The sequence below is a fragment of the Taudactylus pleione genome, unplaced genomic scaffold (genome assembly GCF_031769625.1).
Source record: "Taudactylus pleione unplaced genomic scaffold, aTauple2 ptg000256l, whole genome shotgun sequence".
NCBI classification, from domain to species: domain Eukaryota; kingdom Metazoa; phylum Chordata; class Amphibia; order Anura; family Myobatrachidae; genus Taudactylus; species Taudactylus pleione.
Genome location: NW_028284658.1, coordinates 2,542,280 through 2,569,240, shown reverse-complemented (window position 1 = coordinate 2,569,240; position 26,961 = coordinate 2,542,280). Strand labels below are relative to the sequence as shown.

The following is a 26,961-nucleotide window of genomic DNA, read 5'->3' as shown; positions in this document are numbered from 1 at the left end:
CGCACAGTGGTGCATACGCATGCGCTGTATGCACCATCGGCCGATCTGCGTACGCTGTTGCAATTGCGATCCGTGATGAATCAGGCCCTATGTCAGGAGACATTCATTATTTCCACTCCCTGCACATCCAACTAAACCCAATCCTGCAGAAATGATGCAGTGTGGGTCTGCGCATGTATGCAGGAGGAGATAAATATGCATATTTGCCCTTTAATATTCACTGTGCATCTGTAAATTACCTTCAAGGAGCCTGACTGCAGTGTCCTTTTATAGAGGATATCTGGTATGCATAGGAGGACGCTACAATAACAGCTTCATATTAAATATATTACATTTCTAACTAGCACCTTCATATTTTACATACTGTACATATAGGGCGGAATTCAATTGTTTCTACCCCCCTTCGCGCCCGATGGAGCTATTCAATTGTTGCTCCTGTCGGGCGCAATCAGCTGCCAGCACACTATTTTAGCTTCCACCCCTTGTGGGGTGCTAGCTGATATGGATGAAAACTGACCTGTTTGGGCACCCAAATGGCACCTTTCGCGATCGCGCCCAGCCCTTTGGTCAGGGGTAGCCATTTTAAGTGTGTTCACTATGCTGTGAGCCCTAACACCTACCTTACACACAGGGTAAAGTCCCAGGTGCTAAGTGTGTGCTCTACGCTGGGAGCCCTAACACCTACTTTACACACAGAGTAAAGTCCCAGGTTCTAAGTGTGTGCACTATGATGTGAGCCCTAACGCCTACCTTACACACAGGGTAAAGTCCCAGGTGCTAAGTGTGTACACCACGCTGTGAGCCCTAACACCTACTATACACACACCCGGTAAAGTGTGTGCACCACTTCAAGACACTGAAGGTATCCCCAATATCATGTTCCGGGTGTCAGCAATGAGGATGACCAGCAATGTGACATAGGAAGATACATCAGACACACAAACCCCTTCAGGAGAATTACATAAAAACCCAAGGAAAACAAGTGAAGTCTGGCAGTTGTGGATCCAACCACCACCTATGTCTAATGACACTTGCAAAATTGACCCTGTCTGGCAGAAGTAGGGTTAAGATAGCGTACATAAAGTCCCTACCTCCTGCTGGCACTCAATCTCAGAGTAATGTCTGTGTCCCACAGGTGGCTGAAGGAGAAATAGGATATTATAATATTGCAACATTTCAGTGTCCACGAAAATGTAACATTTATTTACATACTGTATATAAATGAAAGGCACATAAATATAGGTAATAATTAATTCACTAGACATTGGATGTTTCTGAAGAATTTCCTCTGATTCTGTGTCCATTGCTTTCAGGGGATGCTGCTTTCTGGGGTCTTGTCTATAACATGTAGGGGGCGCCAGCAGTCTAGAGGATAACACATGTTGATATGTCCTCCAGGAATATGACTTGATTCTGGGGAGCTGAATCCACTGACACTTCCTTCTGAGGAACCAGAACTGGCAGCTGAAACAGAGAGTGAGGACAGGATTTGAAGGATCAGACTGATAAGACTGATAAATTACTGTGCTTCAAGCATTCACACAGTTTGATTTCACTTGATTGTGAACAAGCACTGCAAGGCAACTAGCATCATGAACATATGAACTGGTTGTCATCAGAAACAGAAGAAGACCACAGTATATGGGCTTCTTGTGACCTAGCTGTCTATCCTGATTACATTTATCATTTATCTGGACTAGGAAGAACAACTATGTTTTAGGTTTGTATTGGTATTATCTCAGTAAAGTATTCACAATACAAACATAATTAACCTCATTACAGAAACATACACATTACGGACACAATTTACTCACTTAGGAAGATGCTGGCTTCTTTTTCATGGGTAGGCTCTGCCCTACAGCATCTCCATGGGGGCTCAGATCCAGGGCATCCATGCTGGGGGCTGAGAGAACCGCGGCCAGATGAGGTGGAAGAACAGCCTCCAAGAGAAACAGCACTGCTGGCGCTGCTTCGAGACCCTACTGACATGGAGCGGAGTGGAGGTGGGGAGGTTGGGAATAGTAAAGCAGAAGATGGGGAGGAGCGAAGATTTTCATCTGCAGGGTACAAGGTGAAAGAGAAGACGTTTGTCTTCAGTAACCAAAGTTTATGCCATTCACACACTGCTCTGCAATGACCAACCTACATAGCTTCCGATATAACATCATATTCACATAATATAATTGACAAAAGCTATACAATTATATTTAATCTTACCTCCAGTGCTGGTCAGGGGGATGGCTCTACTGCTGATGGCTGCTTCACTTGGCTGGATATCAGTGAATGGTTTACACCCCAAACCAGAGAATGCTCGCTCTTGTCTGCGCATCTCTGCAGCAAAATTATTATTACAAGAAATAAGTGGCTTGAAAACATGACCGCACAATATAAATGGTTTTATGATAAACGTCTGGTGGATAAAATGATGGTCCTTAAGAACATGAAAGACCTACAACATGCTTGAGCTACCCATGCAGTTCTACATTTACAGATTCATGTTTCTACATTTTCTTTCCACCTCCTGTATTAAAATATCCAACCCTGCCTCCCTTTCCCTGATGTGCAGGGTTTCGGTGAGATAGGCAGGGAGCCCATTTTCAGATGGCCAGTCATTTGGATAAAGCATTGGAAAATCCACCAATTTTCTGTTTTCTTAATACTGGAAAGGGAAGTGAGGAGTTCAGTTGTGGCACTGCTGAATATCAGCGGATCTCTTAGAGGAGAGTATCTTCTAAAACAGGCAGCTATGCAGAATAGCGACAGTGCTCCCTGTCACAATACTAGAAGGAGTGACCTTGTGCAGCAGGGGAAGTAGTATGTTTGTTATGAAAGTGTGTTCTATAAATTCCATGCTCATTAAAACAAGGCTACTCGTATCACTGAAATACTTATATTCAATAAAAGGAGCTGTCTATTTGTAGACATCTGTTCTTTAGGCAGCCCCTATTTCTCTAAAGGGACACACACTGTTACCAGCATGTGAGTCCTGATCTGCTTGCAGAACAGAGCTGTCAGTACAGACACAGTAAATTAGTCCTAGCGATTGAACTATTTAGGATGGAGGTGCACTGTACACTGCAGCTGTCCTTACAAACCCACATACTCACAGAGCCAGGAAGTCCTGAATAGCTGACAGCTGTCAGCACAGCTGAACTGGGAGATAAATACAGGTTATGGTGTTTTTCCCAAGGGAAGGGACCTCACCAAAGTCACCATGGGGACAGGAACGTTTTTTTTTTAATAGCAGGAGTTGTCCAAAAGTTCAAACCCCTTTAATAGAATATAGTTGCTTATGGTATTACTGGTATAGCCACGTAGGCACAGTTTTATCAAGAAAGCAATAGCAACAGTGACACCTGGTCGACAATACAATTAAGAAGTGCTTACAACTAAAACAATATAATATTATAATTTGTAATGTGAAACCATAACACATTAAATGTCTATGTTTGATTTACAGATTGATTAGATCAGAAGAGAGGCAGCAAAAGATCTACCTCGGTTCTTAATAGCCTGGTCCCAGAGAATCTTCTGCAAGTCTCCAGACCAGGCCTCCTTAACATCAGCAGAGGGAGCCTGAAAAGTGTATGTGTCCTCCAATTTCCTTCTTCGAAACCAGATCTCGAAACAGAGGCCACTGCCTCCCAGTGTGTGAGTGAGGCCAATCTCAGAAGTCTGAACATATGTAGAAATCACATCAAATAAAAACAAGTTAGATATACGAACTTCGTTTACCATAAAGGTGCATATGTTATCACAATCTTTCTGCTTTATTTTACCTGGAATAGCAAATCATTACACTTAGCTGTTAGGGGACCCTGCTTCTTCCACTACATAACTCTATGTATGTGGTTTCCAGCTTGCCTCTATTCATATTCTCCCATCATAACACTGCTAATGTCACATGCAGCCCTGTCCTCACGTACATGATCCATTACCTGATCACAAGAGGTTGGCACACATCTCTTATAATAGTCTGCAATGTTGTGGGCATTCCGATAATCTGACATAATGAAGGTTGTCCTAACACGAGACTACTTAAAAACTGGTGATGCTTGGACGTGGAAGAGGTAAAGGCTGGTTACAAAAATATGCTGTGACCCTAGACAAACACACCTGATGTCTCTGTTAACCATCTTAGAAACAGGCTCTACCATACTTCCAATGTCCTCTTATGCCCAATCCCTTTGCCTGCTTCAACCCAGGGGCGTATTTATAATGGGTGCACGGTGTGCGGTGCACACGGGCCCCTGGGCACACCTTGCACCCATATTATACTTACCTCTCTGGAGTCCCACGTCGGTGCCGGTGTCAGCGCTGTAAAAATGCCTGGAAAATGGCTGCCACAGCCATTTTCCTGTCATTTTGCGCATGTGCACTACAGGAAACTTGGCCACCGTGGCCATTAACCTGTGCATGCGCTATAGACTCTGGGCATCTCTCATGAAACTCCCCTGCTTCAACTTATTGTATTTTTTGTTTCATTTGTAATTTCCCACCACATGTTACACTTATATATACAGTATTGTTCATCCTGCCCTCTGTAACCTATGCAGTATACCCTAGATGGCTGCCTCATCAGTACTTCAAATCCCGGATGAACAACATGTGAAACTATTTATGCAGTGAGTTAGTCGGTTTTCATTTTTACCCTTGTATGTCTAATTTCCATGTATTGCTTATCTCGCCCATTGTAAACCTATGTAGTGCGCCTAAGATGGTTGCCTCGCCTGGTGCTCTCTTGTGTATGATGAGCAATGAATGGTTCTGTAGATTATGCAAGTATCATTTGTCTCACCTAGTGTTTTTTTCTCCTCTTTATGTGTCATCTCTTCCAGACATTGCCTATTCTGCGAAGTGTAATCCTATGTAGTACGCCTAAAATGGCTGCCCCACCTGGATCCTTTCTGGGTAGGATGAATAATTGATGAACCAAAATGTCTTTTATGCAAATCTAAACCTCTGTATCATGTTCATGGTATCTGTATTTATGAAAATCTAAGCCTCTGTACTATGTATTCATGGTATCTGTATTTATGAAAATCTAAGCCTCTGTATTATGTATTCATGGTATCTGTAAAGCACTTTGAGTCTTATTGGAGAAAAGTTCTATATAAATAAAATTATTATTATCACTGTAAATTCACATAGTAATAGGTCCAGGTAATACTATACTTTGTCATACTGTAAAGTCCTCAAGGAGCAGTTACATTCCTATGTCCTATAATCAATCTGATCCTATATATGTTTAATTAAATATAAAGTTTAACCACTTGATTAGTGTAGTTGCATGGGATGCCATTGCAGACAGCTGGGCTTTCACTGACACAGACGCATTCCAGCCGACCGTGCGCATCCAATCCCACTGCGTACATGCCCAGCAGTGGTGTAGTGGTCTGTGCATGCCAAATGCCACGCAGTAAAGTAAAAATAAAGTGCACATAGGGGAATTGGTTTTACCCTCAGAGTACTATTCGCTGATCTCTGCATGATATCAGCTGGGGTACAGATCATCGGTCCCTTGTGACCCGTCTGCATATGGGGGAGGGGTGGATGGTGGAATCTATGGCCACTGGGTGGGTGTTAATGCTCATGGGAAATTATTTCTACTGGGGGGTAGGGGTTCTATTGCCATGGAAATGTACTGCTACTGGAGGAGTGGGGGGTGTAATGGTTCAATGGCTACATATGGGGATTGGGGGTACAACTAGGGGATCTATTACTAGTGGAGGGGGGTTAGGACGATGACACCCATATCCACTAAAATATTTACATAAGGTTTTAAAAAGATATTTTTACTTAATTAAAAAAAAAGGCAATTTCTGCGTGCTTTTTCGGAAAAATATTAGCAGGTTAAGTGGATTAACATTTCATTTTATAGGAGAAATTTTCTTTGGAATATTTTCTGTGATCGGGGTTACATACAATTTATGTAGCATCAAAAACCTGGTAGATATTGCCCACATTCCTAAATCATTCCATGCTTACGATAGAAGATTGTACAGGTGGAACAATCTCAGGATCTCTCATTAATGCACAGTAGTCAGTTTAATGCACAATAAAAGCCAGAACCAAAGAATAAGCTAACATTTCAGAAATTATGTTTTTTGGAGATTAAATTCTACTACATTAACACAAGAAACATAATTGAGTACGGACGAAAAGCTTCTAAAAATTAACTATCATAACTACATAGCATATTATAGCCAACTCTTTACTATGTTAGATATTATAAATAACCGTTCCACAGCCCATCCTTATAAAAGGTCTTTGAAACTCACCATTTACACAATAAAGTTTTAATTTTATGATAGGTGTAGTTTTCACTTTAACTTCATGTAGTGCAGTTTTAACCAGTCCTGTTTATACATTTATAGAGCGCTGTTTATCTCCTGCTATGTAGATGAGTGAAGCATACTGTGGGCCGTATTCAATTAGGTGCGAAAAGCTGCTTTCGGCGATAAAGTATCGCGAGTTACGTCATTTCGCCATGCGAAAAGTTTCCTCCGTTTTCAATTCCAGAGACTTTTCATGCGGAAACTCAATGCAATGAAACCGGCGAAAAAGTTTTGCTTATGAATAGGTGTCAAAAAAAAGTGCAGAATTGGGGTTTTGGGGTGCAAACTTCGGAAAACCCCCCTGCACCCTTGGGACAGCCCCCCAAAGGTAAACTGCGTCAAAAAAAAGTTTAAAAAATACTTAAGATCACCCAAAAAAAGTACTTTCATTTTGAGGGCGAAAAAGTCCAAAGTTGGGGGACAAATTTAAAAACTAGCAAAATAGACTCCAGGGGGGTTCCCAAGTATGCCCCAGGTACTTTTAAGTTTGCAGGTGTTTGCGGTAGGTGGATTTTTTAAGTTTTTAAAAACTTCACTTTAGCAACTTTAAAATATGCTTGCACCCATTTTCGTGTACCCCAAATTTGCTGGGACTCCTTTTTTTCTGCAAAAAAACCCTGCTAAATGCTATTCTTCACCACTTCTGCAAAGACGCTAATTAGCAGCTATTGAGAGCATTTAAGTACCCCAAATACCTTCAGCAGGGCTATTTAGGGGTATCTATAGTGATCTCCAATGTCAGTGCATCTTTTGAGGGGGGTCAGGCTGATTTTCCCAAACCTGACAGCACTTTTCGCCAGGCCTGAATTCGCCGGGTCCCGTTTTCGACGATTTGTAATTGAATACGGGGATAAGCGGGGGCGAGTGCGATACTTTTTCGCATGGAAAACCAGCGATGTTGGCGAAAAGTCCGGCATGCGAAAAGTACGGGACTTTTCGCATTTAATTGAATATGCCCCTGTATGTGCTATCATTGAATGAGGATAAATGATTATTACCTTAAAGGACTGTTTGTACATATAGATCTCTTTTCCTGAAGCAGCCCTTTTGCTTTTGCTGAAAAGAATCAGGTCCTCAAACAGAAAGACCCTCCTCAGGCACTTTCTCTTCCTGTAGGAGATCATGAACTCCCCTTGGCGCAGTAGTCGGCCTTGTTCCTTCAGGTTAACCTGGAATAGATTTAGGGAAACTGAACATCAGAGAAAAGACTGAAAGGAATGAACATAACCACCATTTATTCTACTGCTTTGGCTTTATGGTATATATTATATAGAATAGAGAAAGGTATTCAGGTCTGGTAACATCATCTGCAAGGTGCAGGGTAACCTCCTTAGCTCCATTAGAGTGGAGACACATACATACTCATCACCAAGTCAGTGTTCCAGTTTCTAATGAAGGAAGGCATGCTCAATTATAGTGAAGCAGAAAACGCTAATTATAGGTAGAAAATAGAGCTCGTACAAATGTCAGGCTAATTAGGATTTATATGCGTCTTAATACTACAGGAGAGGAAATAAAAATACATTGACCATTTCTGGTGACTACTCATTTGTCATCTATGGTATTTATATTAATTGCCACATAGTATAAGTGCTTCTCAAAATAGTTGATGTATTTTTTATGGCTTCACTATGGATAAAGAAAAGTGACTAGTCTGTGGTCTGTACATACTCGTAATGGCCTGGAATACAGCTGAACACAAGCCCTATGATGTTACAGTGATACCAGAGGGCTTCCCCAAAACTACCTCATACCACTGTATTGCTGATATTGGTAGGATGAATACCACACCAGTGTGTGAGTCAGTGGCAGGATGGGCAAAGTACTGCTCTCTTATGATACATTATCTTGCAATTCATTATATAGGGAGATAGATAAGGTTTAGATTCCAGCAACGAGATCAGTAAGTTGTGTTGTCATTTGTCACAGAGAAAAGCAGGAATAATAATTTCACATTGCTGTCATGCTTGAAATGCAGAAAATACAAACCTTTTGCTCCATGTCATTTCCTGCCTCATTATAGCTCTCCTGCAATGAACAGACTCCTGTAGTCTGAGTTGAGCATATCAGAAATTTTTATAACACTAAAATATTAAATATAGATAACAATACGTATAAAATCTGCATTCTGATACACTGTACAAATGCACAGAGCAGATTGCATAGTGTATTATGGTAATAAAGGCCAAGATTGCATAGTGCATTATGGTAATAAAGGCTAGGAACTGTGAGAGTATTTTTTTCATGTTCAATTCATTTTACAGCAGAAGATGCTGATGTCAAGATTTGGTGACAGGTGACATGAAGTCAGTGGCGGAAAACAGATCAGTTACAGGTGTACTATGTTTCTGGCGTGTGGCTCATACTGTTGAGAGACAGCATAATCTCACAGCTGTTTGTACTAACATCACCAGCGTGATTACCCCCAGTTGACCTTAGTTCCTCTATCCAAGCCTGGGATTTCTCCCTATTGTAAATGATGCTCTCCTGAAGCAGCTTCTAACTAATCCTGCACTCTGTCTCTGTCCCTGTGTGATTTCTCTGCTGTGCCCCAGTCCATTCCTGCGTGTATGTGATTAATCTCACTCCACCTCCTGTCTCCCTTCACAGTGTTCCAAGCAGTTAGTCTTGCTGCTCGATATGTCTCGCTCTCCCTAATGTCCCCTCTTCTGCACTGGTAATCCTCTTTAACTCTAATAGCCATAAATGCTTTGACACTCCTGATATTACATCGTCCTCGCTACATTTCACTGAAAATTTAAAACCTATCTGTCACCTATCTCCTTCCATCTTTTAATGGGAAATAGGGAACAAATCTCATGTAACCCTTTCACTCAAATACAAAAGTAACCAGAGAGAAGAAATACATAACAAACTATATGAAAATACTGTAAGTATCATCTTGTAAAAGTGTAGAAAATGCTTAAGGTTGCTATAATATCCTTTAAATCATTGACACATGAAGTACACAGGTTCTGCGGCTGATTAAACCCAGGTGAAATGCAGGCTTGAAGTCAGCCAGCCACAGAACCTGTGTAATTCATGTGTTCCTGATAAAAGGGATATTATAGCAGCCATAAGCATGCTGCATACAATCAACGTTTCAGAGAAGGAAATCCATTTTAACAAAGGCAGGTGTGAGTGGAGTCAGTGTGTTTCTCACAATTGTGGTAAGCCTGAAATCCAGAATGTATTCCAAAATGAATACCCAGAATTTCTTGTGCTTCATCTATGGCATTGTGAGCATTCTAATTGTCATCCTCTTACATAGTAGAAGAGCATCTGTCATTCACACTAATACAGTGGTTCTCAAACTCAGGACCCCACACCAGTGGTGGGCCTAGGTGCAAGAATATGATTTGGGCCCCCCTATGCAGTACTGCCAGTAGTGGTCCCCCTATGCAGTGCCCCCAGTAGTGCCCCATATACAGTGTCCCCAGTAGTGGACCCCCTATGCAGTGCCTCCAGAAGTGGTCCCCCCTACACAGTGCCCCCAGTAGTAGTCCCCCTATGCATTGCCCCCAGTAGTAATCCCCACTATGCAGTGCCCACAGTAGTAGTCCCACCTATGCACTGCCCCCAGTAGTAGTCTCCCCTATACAGTGCCCCAGTAGTGGCCACCCCCTCTATACAGTGCCCCCCAGTAGCGGCCTCCCCCATACAGTGCCCCTAGTAGCGCCCCCCTATGCAGTGCCAGTGCCCCTTACACACACACACAGAAAAACAACACACAACTTACCTGAATTCCCGCGCTTGCCGTGACCGCCGCTGTCTGCTCCTCCCGGCCCGCTCTGCACTATGGGAGACGCCTCTCCCATCACCCACTGCGGGGAGAGCCGTAAGGCGGAGCTCATGAGTGAGCTCCAGCTGGCTCCCTCCGTGGACTCAGCAGCCAATGAGAGTCTGTCTGACTCTCATTGGCTGCTATAACAAACACAATATGTTTGTTACTGTGTAATGCGGACTGCTCTCACTGCGGTCTGCACTACACTTAATACTGTGGGGCCCAGGGGACACTGGCGGCGGGTGCAGCGGCTATGGGCCCCTGCACCACAGCGGGCCCCGATGCAAGCCACCGGCTGCACCGCCACTGCCCCACACAGCTCACATTTTCCAGGTCACCCAACAGGTGCACAGGTGTATTCATTACTCACTGACACATTTAAAAGATCCACAACAGAAGCAAATTATTTAACTTGTGATTCTGTGAGGAGACTTGAAAAACATGCACTGTTCCCTGAGGATCAAGTTTGAGAACCTGTGTACTAATAAATGAACACTCAGCCATTTAATTAATAAATGCTAAAAAAAACAATATATAAAAATCTTGCATGTGATTTACAGTCTGCCATATCCATGTGTTCACAATATGTCAGGTAGACTTTCCGGAAATGAAAAATTTAATGTAAGAATATGTAAATAACATACGAGAGCAATATCAAACATTTGTCTTGTTTTAATTTACTCCATAATAGCAACCTGGCACAGCTAGGATATATTGAACTGATTTCTCACAATATATGTACAGGGAGCCTATTTTGGCACAGTAATTATTTATGTAGCACCCACACACATTATAACTAATTTCTTCCAGAAAATAGCATTAGCTTGCTTATGTCTCCTCACACGGCAAAGACAATCTGCCCAAAATGGCCCCCCAATTTTTTTTTCTATTATTTAAATTGCAAGAAGGTGAACGAAAAGGAATGTGTGTAATTTTGTTTTCCTTGGTGGTCCTTGCTTCTGCATTAATCTACCTTTCCAAAACATCAAAAAGCTGGATTATACACATAGGTTTTCATTATAAAATCTGCACTTAAATATAATATTGCATTTTTTATGTATTTTTCATGTGTTTGAATGAAAAGCATAAAATGTATAGCAGTAATATCAAATAATGTGACCCCTGTGGTTGTTAACACCAGGCTGTGGGAGATCTAACTTCTTAATGCTGAACTACTAAGGAGGTACAATGTTTGAAAGAGTAGAGTTAATCAAGTGTACCTCGTAGATTTGATGTGTGGGGGAAATAGTACATTTTTAATGCTTTTCCCCCTATTTTCTAGCTTTTAAAGATGGTTGTAATTTTTATCCTGGAATTGGAGGGACCTATTGCGGTTATCATGGCCCCAATGTGATGATGTTGTTAGTGATAACAACTATAAGGGGGGAATTTTAGGTAAATTTCTCCCACCATTTGGTCCCCTGCAGTCCTTAGGATGACAGGTATTTTGGATAAATATCCTAGGTAATATGTATCCATAGGGATTTGGTGATGCATTTAGGGGCTGATTCAGAGATGAACCAGGCACAGGCTGTGGAGGTGTCTTTTGGCAGATGCCCTTCTGTGACTTTATGCAAATGCAGCTACAAAGTCCTACCCTAGTGTACATCCGTGCATACGAATGTGCAAGGACGCCCACTGTCAGCTTCCATACATGCTATACCACCGCCTGGTGCATCTTTAGACACCACCATCAGCTGCACCATCGTAACTGACGCCACACCTATGGCAATTGCAATTTATCATCCAAGTATGGCCTACAAAAAAAATGGACAAGCTCCACCTGTCAGAATCATGGCGCCGGCATCCTGACGGTAAGTACTAGGGATAGGGGTTTGGGTTAGGTCAACGGTGCGGGGGTGGGGAGGTTAGGTTTAGGCACTGGGGGAGGAGGTTAGGTTTAGGCAACAGGGAGGGAGGGTTAGAGCTAGGGAGAGGTGGCGAGTTAGGAAAATGATGAGAGGTGTCGGTATCCTAACCCTGTCGCAATGCTGGCGTCGAAATTCTGACCACCTGCGTTGTAGGAGTTTTAAGGGTTTTTTTGTGCACGGCCAGTAGCAAAAAACAACGCTCAACTCCGTCAACATCAGCATTACGTGCATCTCTGAATCAGGCCCTTAGGGGGGAGATGTATCAAAGCTTGGAGAGAGATAAAGAGGAGAGAAAAAGTACCAACCAATCAGCTTCTGTCATTTTACAGACTATGCTTGAAAAATGACAGTTAGGAGCTGATTGGATGTTTATATCGCTCCACTACATCTCTCTCCAAGGCTTGATACATCTGCCCCTCTATCTTATGCGTATACAAAAATGAGACTAACAAAGAATATTGTTGAGTTGTGTTCTTATTAAAATATGAATGCACTCGTTAAATTTTAATAAACATAATAACCTTTTTTCATTTATTTTTAGATATTCGCTACTTTTGACAGGGCAGTTGAGATGGGGCCTAATTGCTACAAGGAAAATAATGGATAGTGAAACAGCCAGACTGCACACGCCAGCTACAGTATTAATACTTTGCGGTTGTGAGGTTGTTACATCAATTTATATTTTTAAATGTTTATTGTAACAATATTGTGTTACGGTAAGTTAAATAGATTGGGTCTCTGTTCCATTTTATTAAACCTGGTTTCATGCTTTAAACTTGTAATGAAAGATGAATGCATTAAGTTACGTGATCATCCACTGACTAGTAAGGCTACTAGAGAAAACTACAGTGGGGACGTACATAAGGTCTATATATGCTTTGATATAATTTACTGTCCAAATCCCTTACTCTTTAAACTACTGCTTTTAAACACAGTCATAAAAATTTTTTCCATGTTGAGATTGAGGACCTCATTCAGACCCGCTCGCTAAGATGCATACTCTCGCTGGTAACAGGGGCTGGCCATTAAAAACGGGGGAGTGGAGGTGCAAATGCAGGCGTGGCTGAGCATCTCAACAGCGTTTAAGAGGTGTGCATAATTAAAAGACAGCATCATAGTACACGTCACCTGGCTTGTTTTTACACTGAAGTGCCCGCAGTGCTTGCGGAAGGGTATGGTCAACCTCAAGCGCTGCGATAGCATCCGATGTACCGATGGTGGCATACACTTCCTGGACATGACATGCACAAGTGGGAGTCTTAAAACAGGCTGGTGGCTGTCTGCATACACTATGTGATCGCTCTCTAAGAAATACTGGGCGTGCTAATGCATTGCTGTGCGGGAGCACTGCCTATGCAATTTGCATACACATTCTGCGAGCGAATCTAGCGAGCGGCTCTGAATCAGGCCCTGAGTCTTCTGAAATTTTAGAAAACTAGAAAGTGAAGCTGACATATTAATGGTCTGCAGTGAATTATTTGATATAGCTTGTTAACTGCCATGTGTACTATAAACAAGAACACAGATAGTGTAATTAGCGCTGCTATTAGTTTAATGTTCTTATTGCCGCAGGTTCAATGAAATGAAATAGAATATAGCAATGCTCCTTTATACTGATTTCCTTACATCGCAGTCCTGGATGTCATCCATGGCAAGGAGATCATTTCCATGACGGAGCTGGAATCGCACAACCTCACGTGCTGCTTTCAGCTCGCCCTCCCGCATGCTCTGTCCCTTACACTCCCATTCCATTTCCTGCAGGAGCAGACTGTACTTGCTGATGCGCTGGATAGGTTTTAAAAGATAGGAGGAGAGATCCATCTTGTCACCCAGCTCCTGCTGCTTCCTCTGGGGAGAGACACAATTTACCATAAATGCTTTACATTGTTTACACAAAGTACAAATGCAGTACAGCAATATCTGTGTAAAATGAATGAACTGTAGCTCTGAATGTTAGCAATGAGATACATTTCACAAAGCCATTGAGTTCTCTCTCTCTCTCTCTCTCTCTCTCTCCATACCTTGAAGAAAGTTGCTCCGTGTTCCTGCAACAACCTGTCAGACTGGGGCTTGTTCTTGCTGTAAAAAGCATACAGTCCAAACTGTTCCTTCTGTAACATAAAGCACATAATTTTTAGAATGCACAGGAAAGGAGACAACTTAAGTCTGAAAGCGTAAAAATTCAGAGTGTAAAAAAAAAAGAAAATATAAAAAGATTAGGAATGTTGACACCATCCACAATGATGTAGACATTTTCAAAATGTTGACATTCACAATATTCACACTAACCCTAATTACACTCTAACCCTAATTGTAGCCTAACCCTAATTACATATGTTGACATTCTGACTGATGACATTTAAAATATCGACATTTTAAAAATGTCGACATTATGCCAGTGTGCCTGTCCACATGTCACCAGTCGACATTCTGAACATGTCAACATTAAGAATGTCGTCATTATGATTGTCGACATTCTGAATGTTGACTTCCTGACCTGAACCCATACATACATGAGAACACACATGAACAGACATGTGAGCACCATATAGACATTAGAAAATACAATAGCTATACATAGATGAGAGCACATGTATGACATGAGAACACACATGCACAGACATGAGAGTACACAAATACCTTTTGTTTCAATGAGAAAACAAATATGGTTCCAACTAAACGTATAAATATGGGATCATTGCTGTGCAACATTTTGTGCTGTGGACTGCAGACCTTCTTGCAAGTGACTTTTTTTAATATAAACACACAAAATTTATTATCATGTTAAAAGTGATCTACAACACTATTCTCTAAATATGAATCTGTGCGCAAATATTTATAAACAATTGGCACTTCAAACGTATAAAGGATGGTAATAATCCATGTGACACTATAGATAGAATTCTCAAATTCACTTACGTGCTTCAGAAAGCAGCAGCCCACATGACTGGGGTCCCTTCTGCAGCCTGTAAGCTCCTGGACAAAAACATGGCTGTGAAACTCATAGAGCTTTTCCAGGTTCCCAAATATGGCAGCATGCTGCCCGCGCAATGCAGGCGGGAGGTCCGGCTGATCCATCTCACAGAGGTAGTGGGAAAGCACATAACCCAGGGAACAAACATAGTCTCTCTCTGTAGCCAACAGCTCCTCCATTATCCTGTGGAGTTTGCTGAGTAGGTATTAAAACAAAGGAAAGATACAGAGCTTACTAGCATGAAAGACCAGAGCATTCTAATGAGATTCTGATAGACAGAGAAAAGAAAGAAAATCTAAGAACCTGAGACAGCAATGGTGAAAAAGCAAGGCTGAACAAGTAACAAAGGATGTGCAAACGAGTGAGAGGTTTGAAGAGAACAAGGAAAGGTTCCCGTTATACATATTGTGGACATCCGCTCACCTTTACATCTAGGACTTTAGTTTACATTAAGGCAATGACTAACGTTAGGATCTGGATGAGACAAGCACCAAAGAAAGACACCTTCAATCAGGTGTATTTACTAAATAAAACTAAGTGCAAACATGTTACCGTAACTTAGCATTATGCACCATGCGCCTTTTGATTGATTTAAAGGATAACCCTAATTGTCTTGTGTGAAGATCTCATCTGCTTTTCATGATCACTACACCATGAGATCACATCTGTACATCACAAGATGATACTGCAACTGTACAGCTTTGCCAAATGATTAATATGTCTACGTTAATATAAGCTGCTTAGGTTTGCCTAATATTTTATGCGTACGTAGAACTAGACATCTGATTTACAAATGTAAAATGTATATGTGTTCATGTGCAGTGTGTAAAGTCCACTGTGTTAGGTGCAGGTCCTGTTTGAAACACCAAATGATAATTTAACACTTAGGGGTATATTTACTAAAGTGCGAGTTGTTGCCTATAACAACCAATCAGATTCTACTTATCATTTAACTAGCACCTTATAGAAGATAATAGTTAAAATCTGTTTGGTTACTATGGGCAACATCCCCACTTCTAAAAACCTGCACTTTAGTAAATATTCCCCTTAGTGGGTGTAACACTCTGCTTTAATTCATAAATTAAACTTACGCAAAATTGAACTTTGCTGCCCAGTCACTATCCCGAGGTGACTCAGTCATAGCTCTCCTCATCCAGGGAAGGCGTGGGATAAGTGGTTCCATTGCTAACAAAGGAGACATGGCTGAAGAACATTTTGAGGAGTACTGGGAGCCTGAATCCCCTGTGGAGAAGCTGGCATGCCTAGAAAGAACACATCGTCTCCCTGACTGCTTCTTAATTTTATTATTGTCACCCTGCGAAAGACTGTTTGAGTCATCACTATTGGCCCTGCCATAAGCTACCCAAGGGAAGTGCTCTGTGTTGGTTGTCGAAGGTGGCTGGACTGGGGAAGACCTTGAAAACTTTGGACTAGGAGTATGTAGAATCTCCAGAGCTTCATTGTTGGAGTTTTGTGCCATTAGCTCTGTGTTCTCATGGTCTGACCCATTGTTGTTCTTGGACTCTTCAATGGTTGAACATCCCTGGGAGATTGCAGTCTCTCTTGTTGCTCGACTATTTCGGTGGCTCCTGGATGCCTTGAGAAAAAGACCCATGGAGCCTGCATGGAGACCAAAACTACAGCAGTTTATAATTGTTGATTCTGCAGACCTCATGCTGCCTCGAGGCCTGAATTCTGCTTCTTCCTTTCGGTTTCCATGTGAAACGTCACTTGACAAATTCACTACAGTGTCATCTCCTTGGTTACTGACACTAGAGGACAATGTGGCATCCTTGTGCCAAGCTAATGCTGCTGCATTTTGCTCATCCCTACATTTATCTAGAGTCTCTTCAACTAGCTGCTTGGCTTCCTGACACTTGAGCCAAGTCTCGTTCCACACAGCCAGTCCACGGCAGCTGCTCAGATTGTAGGACTCCTCTTTCATCACCTGGAATTTGTCATCTAACAACTCCTCTGTTAACCGTTGAAGATATGTCTCTAGGCACTGTTGGGTCTCTGGTTGGCACAGTCTTTGTTCCGTTACCTTCAATTGCCCCAGGTAACGGTTGCAGCTCACAGTGAGCTGTGTGATCTAGTGGAAAATATTACCAATCACAAATAGAACTGAAACATTAATAGAAACTTAACATTCAGTTTTAGGTTAGTAATTTCAGGAAGCGAATATCTCACTTATGATTATTTCTATGTAAAATTCATAATTCTGCATAAATAAATGCTCATAATCAATGCAAGAACATTCCCCACGTTCACATTATATTTATGATGTCATGATGTACCTTATCACAAAACCTGTATAGATTCAGTAGTTTCTCCAGCTCCTCCTTTTGCCTCTCCACACTCATGTAGAAGCTACTCAGTTTGGTCTGAAAGCCACCTCTTGTGACCTTGAATGAATCCATTTCTGAAAACAATGATCCACTGAATTTATTTGCATCATCTAGAAGGACCAGCCCGTGGTTATAATGTACCTGAAGTAAGAAGGTTTGGTGAGAACAGTTGAAAAGTGGCCTATACAGCAGCACTGGTGAGATTGGTGGTAGAGTCCAAAAGGGACAACCCATGCAGAATGAGATGAATTATCAGGAAGCAAAACAATAAAGTCAAGTCTTTGAATTGCAAGCAGCAGTAATGTAAAAGCCAAAAGGATGGGCCAATGCAATGCTAATAGTTATTTTTTTGAAAGTAGATATTTGCTACTCACTGTTGCTTGGAGAAAGAAATCCTTAAACCTTTTGTGATATTTTTCAAGACTTTCCAGAGACCATTCCATAGTGTCCATCTCACGCAGCTGATATTCTCCATCTGCATCCATCCAAGAGCTGAGCTGTATGTACAAACAGGGAGTCAAGGGTGCAGATGGGCAAATTTACTAAAGTGAGAGTTTTTAGAAGTGGAGATGTCGCCCATAGCAACTAATCAGAATCTAGCTATTATCTTATAGAATGTACTAGTTAAATGTTAAGTAAAATCTGATTGGTTGCTATGGGCAACATCTCCACTTCTAAAAACTCTCACTTTAGTAAATTTACCCCTAGAGTCAGTATGCCATGCAGTGCAAAACACCTGGCAAGAGGGAGCCCCAAGGGCCTGTGTGACTCTGCTAATTCCAAGAATCTTTTCTGCCTGAACATGCATCTTAGTCGCAATGTGAAGCGACAAAGACACACCACGAGACTGCGCTGATTAATCTGATGTGTGACACTTGTATATTTGTGTGCAAGCGAATCTGTATACAAAGTAGAATGGAACTTGGTGTGGAAAAAAGCCACGGCCACTGCATTGTAGCACTTTGCATATAGATTCAGACACAGTCACACACAGTTACTGTATACGAGTGTCACATATATCAAATTAATCAGTGCAATTAATCCTTGTGGTTCTTTGTCACATTGCATTGCAACTAAGACGTATTTGCAGGCGAAAAAGACACGAAAATGACACTTATGCCTAGCAGAGCCGCACGGGCTGTTTGGCGTGACTGCAGCAATAGTGTATAAGTACACATCTGTACACTGCTTTTGTCTTTTGCTTCTTTGCTTTCAATTACCGCAGCATCAATGATTTCCATGCATTTATGTCTACAAGTTCAGAATGTGATAGTTACTCTCCTTTCTAATTAACATTTCACTATTCATCCTAACTCTGATTCCGTCCATAGTTCCTGCTTCTCTGTGTATCCATATTTATGATATGCAGTGCTATTTGCTCCTATATTATTTGACTCCACTGCGTTTACCTTGCTGAACTGTGACTCCAGCTCCTGTATCTTCAGCAATGACTCCAAAAGCTCCAGTCTACGGTTTGACTTAGTCACTAGAGCATGGACCCGTTCCTCCAGGTGATTATACATTTGCACAGCAGACTCTACAGCACATCTGTGGGATTCAGATTGATCAAAAACATTCAAGTTATTAAACAAGTGAGGGTTGTTCATGACAGTTAATAAAATGCAAAAATATTCCCGTGCAAACAAATAATAAGGATTTGCCCAATATGTGTTGAATATCCAAGGTTGCCAAACCAAAATTAGCACTTGGCCCAACCATTATGTCTCTCATACATGTGTGTGGCCAAATCTGAAAGAAAACCAATGCATACACAGACATATCCGATCATATTTCAACCAGATTTAACATCCATTCTGATCAATATCTAATAACTTCCAAACAGGTGTTGATTTAGCGCAGTGGTCTTTCAGGGCCCATAGAGACCGATTTGCAGTCAATTAGGCCAAAGACGGGAAACTTTATTCGAGTTGACATTATCATAAAAGTTTAGTAATATTGACCAATTGTTTACAGACACATATCACTGATACAATATGAACAAAAATTAAGAAATAGAACTTTGGGTACTTGTCTGTATGATATGGATTATAAGTGACTGTGGAAATTTACCGATGAGCCCATTTGAGAGGAGACGGTATGTCTATTTGTGATTCCACAACGCAACAATGCTAAAAGTACTTTTTTGTACATGCCGATCCCCCAGTGGATAATCAGATGATTTACAAATCAGTATTTCCCAATATAACATTGTATATGTGAGTTTTTAATGAAAAGATAATATTGCTGCCAGACCACCTGTGGAGAAATTGGATTTATTGTAGTAGACAAATACTATCCAGTTTACATGCTGTCCAGGTCATTCAACTCCCACAGTACAATAAACAGCTCCATCCCATTAGCACCCAGGCAGCACTATACATTGCAAAGAAACGTTTTCTTGTATTTGGGAATATGTATGTTTTTGCCTAATACATGTAATATAAATAGCTGTTCTACTTGTCTCCAGAATTCAACAAACTGCTTTCAAATCCTTAACTTTTATTACTTTAAAACTACAAAATAACTATGCAGACAGCCAGCAATCTATGGGGTTCAAGGAAAAAGATACATCGCCATAGAACACCATCATGACAGAGGCACATCATGGAGAATTGAAGAATCAATTCTCAATGATGTTCTAATTTGAAAAATCACTGTTGCTACTTTTTGGAAAACAGACTTAGCTCTGGTGCTACACAAAGACGTTAAGGGAGAGAAAAGTCTTCGTTGTTTAAATTAATGTTCTCCAATTCAACGGATTACAGATTTGATATTTTATCTATTCCTTTACCTGTACATTAAGATTGATAATCACCTGATAAATGCATAGACAGAACCATGTGCTTTGTCCCAGCTTTAAACAGTGTATATAATTATGTTCATCAAGCCTCCTGCAGCACAGAACTCCATTAGCCTGGTAAGCTGAGGCGTTAGGCAAACAAGACGTGGTGGTAATCATCTCTTGCACTTGCTGTGCAGAGGGATAAGCGGGAGGGGGGGGGTTCAATGGGGGGTCATTGATGATCCAATCACTTATGAGTATGTGGTCATTGGACTAAATCGGTTACATCCACCTACATAATTACGCTCTTTTACTAGCATCAAGAAAATGGCAGCGACTACATCAGTTTTGAGTAAAGGGCCTTATGTCCTGAATGCTGCAGGCAACATATATGAAGAACAGAGTATGTGTACAGGACCATTCACTTACAATATTTTTTAGACTATCAGCATTAAAGTGGATTTAATAAGCATAACTATTTTGCAGAAAGTAAACCCAACAATTTAAAACTAGAATAGCATTCATTTTAGCTGGTTTATTGAGCGACCTGGAAAGAGCACTCGCGAAATCCAAAATTAATTGTCAAAATGTAGGTCTAAGATCTCCAGAAAACAAATGGAAAGGTTTAAATATTGAACAGAGGTTATTTTTTCTGGAACAGATAACCATATGCTGTTTATCATTATAAAGATGTAAAAGTATATATCCTACTGAGGATTAAACAGCATTTACAAAGTCAAATCATTTACAGGTCCTCTCTTTAGACTGCTGACCTGCTGTGGAAGCCATTGGCAGGAGTAACTGCCTGTGTTAGCTCCTACAGGCCAGTGTGCTAAAAGGTTGGTTGTTGCCAAGGGCAGAATATTGTAAAAACATGTAATGAGCAGTATTTAACACATATCACTCCCCAATGTGATACAGCTTGGCTTGGGTTGTGGTTCATAACTAACAAGGGCTGTAGTTGTACTACAGTGCCATCATGTGGCCACAAGTGAAAGCACTGGAAAATAATAGAATACAAGCAGTCTTTTGGAAGGAGGGGGTAGTTCACAATACTGTAAGTATTACATATTACCATCTAAAGTGAAAAGCAATATTATATTTCACAGCAGCTAATTGTATCTGCAGCACCCCAACAGTATTACACTTTTAAGCAGCGGCACAATACAGCTTCCAGCCTTAAGTGAAAGGGGACCCTCTGAATTTGTACAAAATGGAAAAACTCATTAAAGTGTTTTTGTTGCTTTCACACAGTCAATTAACTGTTGAATTAACTTATAGTTATGAGAGAAGAATCCAGCCTATTAATTCAGCAGTGATGTCAATGGTTCCTAGTAAATGGCTAGTCTGCATTCTCATGGCTGTCTCCATTGTGTGTATGTAACAGGTGAACATTAAGTAACTTCATTGCCCGTGAAGGTCAAACTGTCCATAAAATGTGACCTTAAAGGATTTGTTAAAGGCTTAAAGCAACTTATTACCTTGGGGCATTGCAGTGCATTCATAGGGGTAACAGAGCCAGGTGGGCCTAGTACTGCCTGGAGCCTTAGTAAAATGTTCTAATATCAATAGTTTTTGCTATCTCAATAGGAATTTTTTGGCCTAGGGGTGGGTGGTGGTGACCGTGAAACAATTGCCAAGACCCTAGGGTACAGTATCCTGTACAGTTTGGGAACCACTGATGAGACATTTTCTCAGGTTGTAAATACCACACCTTGTTTTGTATTTATAGTTTAATACAACAGTAGTGGGTGTTGACTGGGTGGAACACACCTGACATCCTGCGAGCAGTAGAAACGAGTTGCCTCTTTGCGAAGTCTGGCCAATGTGGTCCCCCCTTCCCGCTGTAAAGACACTAGACGTGAGTCACTTAGAACCACTTTCATCAGCTCCCGGTACTGGCTCATTTTCTCCTCTGCTTCCTGTGGGGTTATAATAAATTAATAATTTCTAGCTAGCCAATGCGCTTCTTTCCCACCGCTCATCGCTGTTGGTGTACACAATGTATACCTTAGAGTCCTGTGGGGTGCTGCCCTCACCCAGCTCCTGAATGGCATGTTGCAGCAAGTCAGAGGCCTTTCGGAGGTCTGCCAAGAAAGCATCCAGCTTCTGAATCAGAGAAAAGAAGGAACATATGACAAAGATAAATTAATGGGAGAAATAGTGTTTTACCATTATTGTTGTAAAGAGAGATTCAGCCAAAACATAACATCTGAGTATAAACTACCTAGGCAAGCATCAATGTGTATCAATATATTAATAGTAATCTCTGATATTGAAAATTGTGCATGTTGTACAGTTCTTCCTACTATTTTTCTTATATTTGTATCATTCATTGGGTTTGATACCCACCATGGCCCTAACTGTGTAGAGTTTGTATATTCTCCACATGCTTTAATGGGTTTCCTCCGGGTACTCTGGTTTCCTGCCACACTCCAAAAAATATACTGGTAGGTTCATTGTTTACTGACAAAAAAAATTATCCAGAGTGTGTGTGTGTGTGTGTACATGTGGTAGGGAATATAGAGAGTAAGCTCCACTAGGGTAGGGACTGATGTGAATGGCCAAATATTCTCTGTAAAGCGCTGCAGAATATGTGTGCGCTATATAAATAACTGGTAATAAATTAATAATTTCAAACACGAGTGAAACAGCAAACATTTACTAAGATTGGGCATTCTCACATATCAGACGTGTCACTGTTGCTTAACTCCACATACATCTATCCTCCGTGCGCTATAAGTCGCGTTACACATAACGCATGAGCACAGTGTGACTCGGTAGTGCCGAGTGTCTTTTGTGCAACTTTTCCCTTCAAATGCGTTCCCTTCAACAGTGATGCAAATAGGATGCACAAGCAGCTTCTGCTGATTAAAATGATATGCAGCATGTCTGTATTCTGTGTGCGACGGCGAGTGTCTCTGCATACAAAACGCTACATTACGGTGCTACAGCTGCTGACACTGTAACATGGTATTTAACATGCAGATGCACCCTGTTCGCATCGCTGTGCTATTAAGACTCATTTGAAGGGAATAAGTCGCACAAAATGACACTCGGCGGTACCGAGTCCCGCCATGGCATGGCGCAACTAGAAGAGAAGTAAGATGTATTTGGACACATCTGTAGCTGTCTGCTAACCAAGAAAATGGAAAAAATAGTAGGAGTGACAGCTTTATGAAGATGCTGTAATTACTTGCCATTGAGACGGCTTTATTGCAATTTTCTTACTAAACAGTGTGATTCTCAGTTATTTTGACCAAAGACACTCGGAAAACACGTAAGTGCAGATGTCACATCAGTATGGATGATGTAACTGTATGCTACGCAGGATGAATGTTTCTGTGTATTTCAAAACTTCCCATGATAAACGTTTTAAAAAAAAGGCTAGTGAAGCCTGAGAGAGTGTGTTGTAGCTCATGTAAATACCATACATTACTAATAGAACATTGTGGTTACGGATGCGTGTACAGTAGTTACAGTTGGCATGCATCCATCATAAATCAGAATTAGACAGGTATTTATGTGCAGACCAGATGTGAAATTAGACGCAATGACAGACACATTGAGCCACTGCTAATTTACAGAAACAACTTCTTAGCAGGCAGCGGCACCTGATAAAATTGGACCCACTCGCTATGACAATACGGGTAAGTGCCTTCCAGATCCCAGGTCAGCTGTCCCATGTCCACATACCGACCTAGAGATTTCAGTGAAGTCAGGACTTCCACCTGAGGGAACAGTCATTCACAAAGATCATTAGATTTACTTACATTTCATTTGAAAAAACAAAAAACTGCATGTGTCCAAGGATAGCTTTGACTTCCATGAAATGGAATAATATACTAAACGTATCTTACCAGGACCTACAGGTGTGATTGTTTAACTTCTCACTAATGTTTTCAGAATCAAACAACTAATAAAGGTGTCAGAAGGGACAACTAAGGCTCACCTGTAGCCCAGGTACCCTGTCAAGCTGGGGAGGGGTCTCCTTTTCTACCAGGATCACAATGTTCTGAATGCCAGAAGCAGAAGCCTGCAAGAGAAAAGTCAGAGTCAGTGTAAAATAACAATGCGAAAAACAACCTCGTTCATTTAAAGGCAATGTGACTCACCCTGTCAGTGTTATAGGACATAGCTAACGCTGTACAATACATTGTGTTATATGGGCATTTACCCATATCAAAAACATATTCTACATTAAACTCAGTAAAAAAAAATTGTCACGCTGTCAAATAACCCCTAATTACCCATGCAATCATTACACAGTGATCCACAATCACAATTACAAGCATAAATCATCCTTAAGCTGGGCATCCACTATACAATTTTCCGTCAGATATCTGTCCAATCTGGCTGGTTGGAATGAAAACCTGGTAATATATGGGAGCAAATGACAGTCGATCATATGGTTTTAAACACTGAAAAAAGGACAAAAAAAAGTTGGTTACATTTGTGTGTTTTAACCAATTTGTCTGAACAACCATTTTTGTCTGTTTTCCAGTGTTTGTGAGCAAATGGACGATTGTCATTTGCTCCCATACATTACCAGGTTTTCATTCCAACCAGCCAGTTTGGACAGATATCTGACAGAAAACTGTATAGTGGATGGCCAGTCCCACTAACTGCACTGCAGCCGTCATTAGAAAATGGATTATGCCACTGAAAGCTAGACTCACTTAATAAAATATGTGTGTGTGTCTCTATCTCTCATTAGCAGACATTCCCTCTCTCTGAGCAGCCCCAGCCCATGAGGGACAGGACAGGCACGACAGTGAGCCTTCTCAGCTGGTTGTTTTTTTTTTTCTGTGGGGGCCAGCCAATGTGATTGTTTTTTTTCTGTGGGGGCCAATGTGTGTGTTTGTTTTCTTTTTGTGGGGGCAATTTTGTTTTATATATTTTTCTGTGGGGCCCAATGTGTTTGTTTTTGTTCTGTGGGAGCCACTGTGGTTTATTTCTTTCTGTGGGGGGCAATGTGTGTGTTTGCTTTTCTGTGGGGGCCAAGGTCTGTTCTTTTTCCCATGGGGGCCAATGCATGTGTTTTTTTCCCGTGAGGAACTGATGGTGTGCCTTAGAAATTTTAAAATGTTGTTCGGTGTGCCTCGAGTTGAAAATAACTGTTCTAAAGGCAGCAGCAAACTATGCCAATGAGTGGAATGAGACAGATTCTTTTTTGTGGCTTTGTGGGAAAGAAGAAAAAGTGTCTAAGGGGTCTATTTGCTCAGCCTTGGATAGAGAAAAAGTGAACGGAGATAAAGTACCAGCCAATAAGCTCCTAACTGCCATGTCACAGGCTGAGTTTGAAAACTTAAAGTTAGGAGCTGGTTGGTTTTTACTTTATCTCCGTTCACTTTATTTCCATCCAAGGCTTAGTAAATAGACCCCTAAGTGATAATGTTTATACAAAATGTAGGGTCTCCCACACATAGCTGGGAATCAGCAAGGCTGTGTTAATGTGTGTCAGTTTTGGAGAGCTCTGCATAAGATATTTCTACATGTGACCGGATGAGTGGGAGGAACACCCAGGTCTACAGAGTTAAGATGAGCAAGGAATGTGGAAGAGTGCTAACTGCTCCATTTTGATAACACTCTCATCCATCGCCTCAGGGAAACAGGGCAGAACTGTGGTGAATAATAATGAAGATAATTAAATCTATGAAATTTTTTTCTAGTGTGCTTTTAATACGGGTATTCGGCTCCCCATTTAAAGGAGCTCTATTTCAGAGTATCAAAGCAGGTTACTATAAGCATCATACACTGATCAACCATAACATTAAAACTACCTGCCTAATATTGTGTAGGTCCTTTTCGTGCTGCAAAAACAGCCCTGACCCGATGAGGCAGGGACTCCACAAGACGTCTGGAGGGGTCCTGTGGTATCTGGCATGAAGACGTTAGCAGCAGATTCATAAAGTCATGAAAGTTGCGAGGTGGAGTCTCCATGGCTCAGACTTCTTTTTCCAGCACATTTATTTGTTACCAGTTATTTATATAGCACACACATATTCCGCAGCGCTTTACATCCCAAAGATGATCGATCGGATTGTGGTCTGGGGAATTTTGAAGCCAAGACAGCACCTTGAACTCTTTATCATGTTCCTCAAACCGTTCCTGTACAATTATTGCAGTGTTGCAGAGCATATTATCCTGCAGAAAGAGGCCACTGCCATATAAGGGAATATCGTTGCATGAAGGGCTATAACAATGTTTAGATAGGTGGTACAGTACGTGTCAAAGAAACATCCACATGAATAACAGCATCCAAGATTTCCCAGCAGATCATTGCCCAGAGCATCACACTGCCTCCACCGGCTTGCCTTCTTCCCATGGTGCATCCTGGTACCATCTCTTCCCCAGGTAAACAATGATCACGCACTCGTCCATCCACGTGATGTAAAAGAAAACGTGATTTATCAGACCAGGCCACCTTTTTCCATTGCTCCATGGTCTAGTTCTGACACTCACTTGCACATTGTAGGCGCTTTCTGCAGTGGACAGGGGTCGCATGGGCACTCTGACCGGTCTGCGGCTACACAGTCTCATATGCAGCAAACTACGATACACTGTGAGTTCTGTCACCTTTCTATCATAGCCAGCATGAACTTTTTCAGCAATTTGTGCTACAGTACCTCTTCTGCGGGATAGGACCAGACAGGCTAGCCTTCGTTACCTACGTGCATCAATGAGCCTTGTGTGCCCATGACCCTATTGCTGGTTCACCGGTTGTCCTTCCTTGGAACCATTTTGATAAGTACTAACCACTGCATACTGGAACCACCCAAAAGACCTTTCATTTAGGAGAGGCTCTGGCCCATTCCCTGACCATCACAATGTGGCCACTGTCAAAGTCGCACAGATCCTTAT

General features: G+C 41.4%; 1 protein-coding gene across 1 annotated transcript in view; it reads right to left on the bottom strand.

The window, feature by feature from the left end:
- Positions 1 to 1,189: 1,189 nt before the first annotated feature.
- KIAA1755 (KIAA1755 ortholog) overlaps positions 1,190 to 26,961 on the bottom strand; it is a 40,280-nt gene continuing 14,508 nt past the window's right edge. Inside the window, exons 6-21 of the mRNA XM_088480558.1 lie at positions 24,050 to 24,133; positions 23,712 to 23,828; positions 22,108 to 22,206; positions 21,871 to 22,019; positions 18,725 to 18,863; positions 17,690 to 17,812; positions 17,265 to 17,456; positions 16,059 to 17,059; positions 14,913 to 15,162; positions 14,015 to 14,104; positions 13,620 to 13,841; positions 7,337 to 7,507; positions 3,498 to 3,675; positions 2,218 to 2,331; positions 1,815 to 2,057; positions 1,190 to 1,464 (exon numbers count right to left, since the gene is read on the bottom strand). Of these exons, the coding sequence (XP_088336684.1) occupies positions 1,310 to 1,464; positions 1,815 to 2,057; positions 2,218 to 2,331; positions 3,498 to 3,675; positions 7,337 to 7,507; positions 13,620 to 13,841; positions 14,015 to 14,104; positions 14,913 to 15,162; positions 16,059 to 17,059; positions 17,265 to 17,456; positions 17,690 to 17,812; positions 18,725 to 18,863; positions 21,871 to 22,019; positions 22,108 to 22,206; positions 23,712 to 23,828; positions 24,050 to 24,133 (3,327 nt within the window). The 3' untranslated portion in view covers positions 1,190 to 1,309. The remainder of the gene's footprint in view (positions 1,465 to 1,814; positions 2,058 to 2,217; positions 2,332 to 3,497; positions 3,676 to 7,336; positions 7,508 to 13,619; positions 13,842 to 14,014; positions 14,105 to 14,912; positions 15,163 to 16,058; positions 17,060 to 17,264; positions 17,457 to 17,689; positions 17,813 to 18,724; positions 18,864 to 21,870; positions 22,020 to 22,107; positions 22,207 to 23,711; positions 23,829 to 24,049; positions 24,134 to 26,961) is intronic.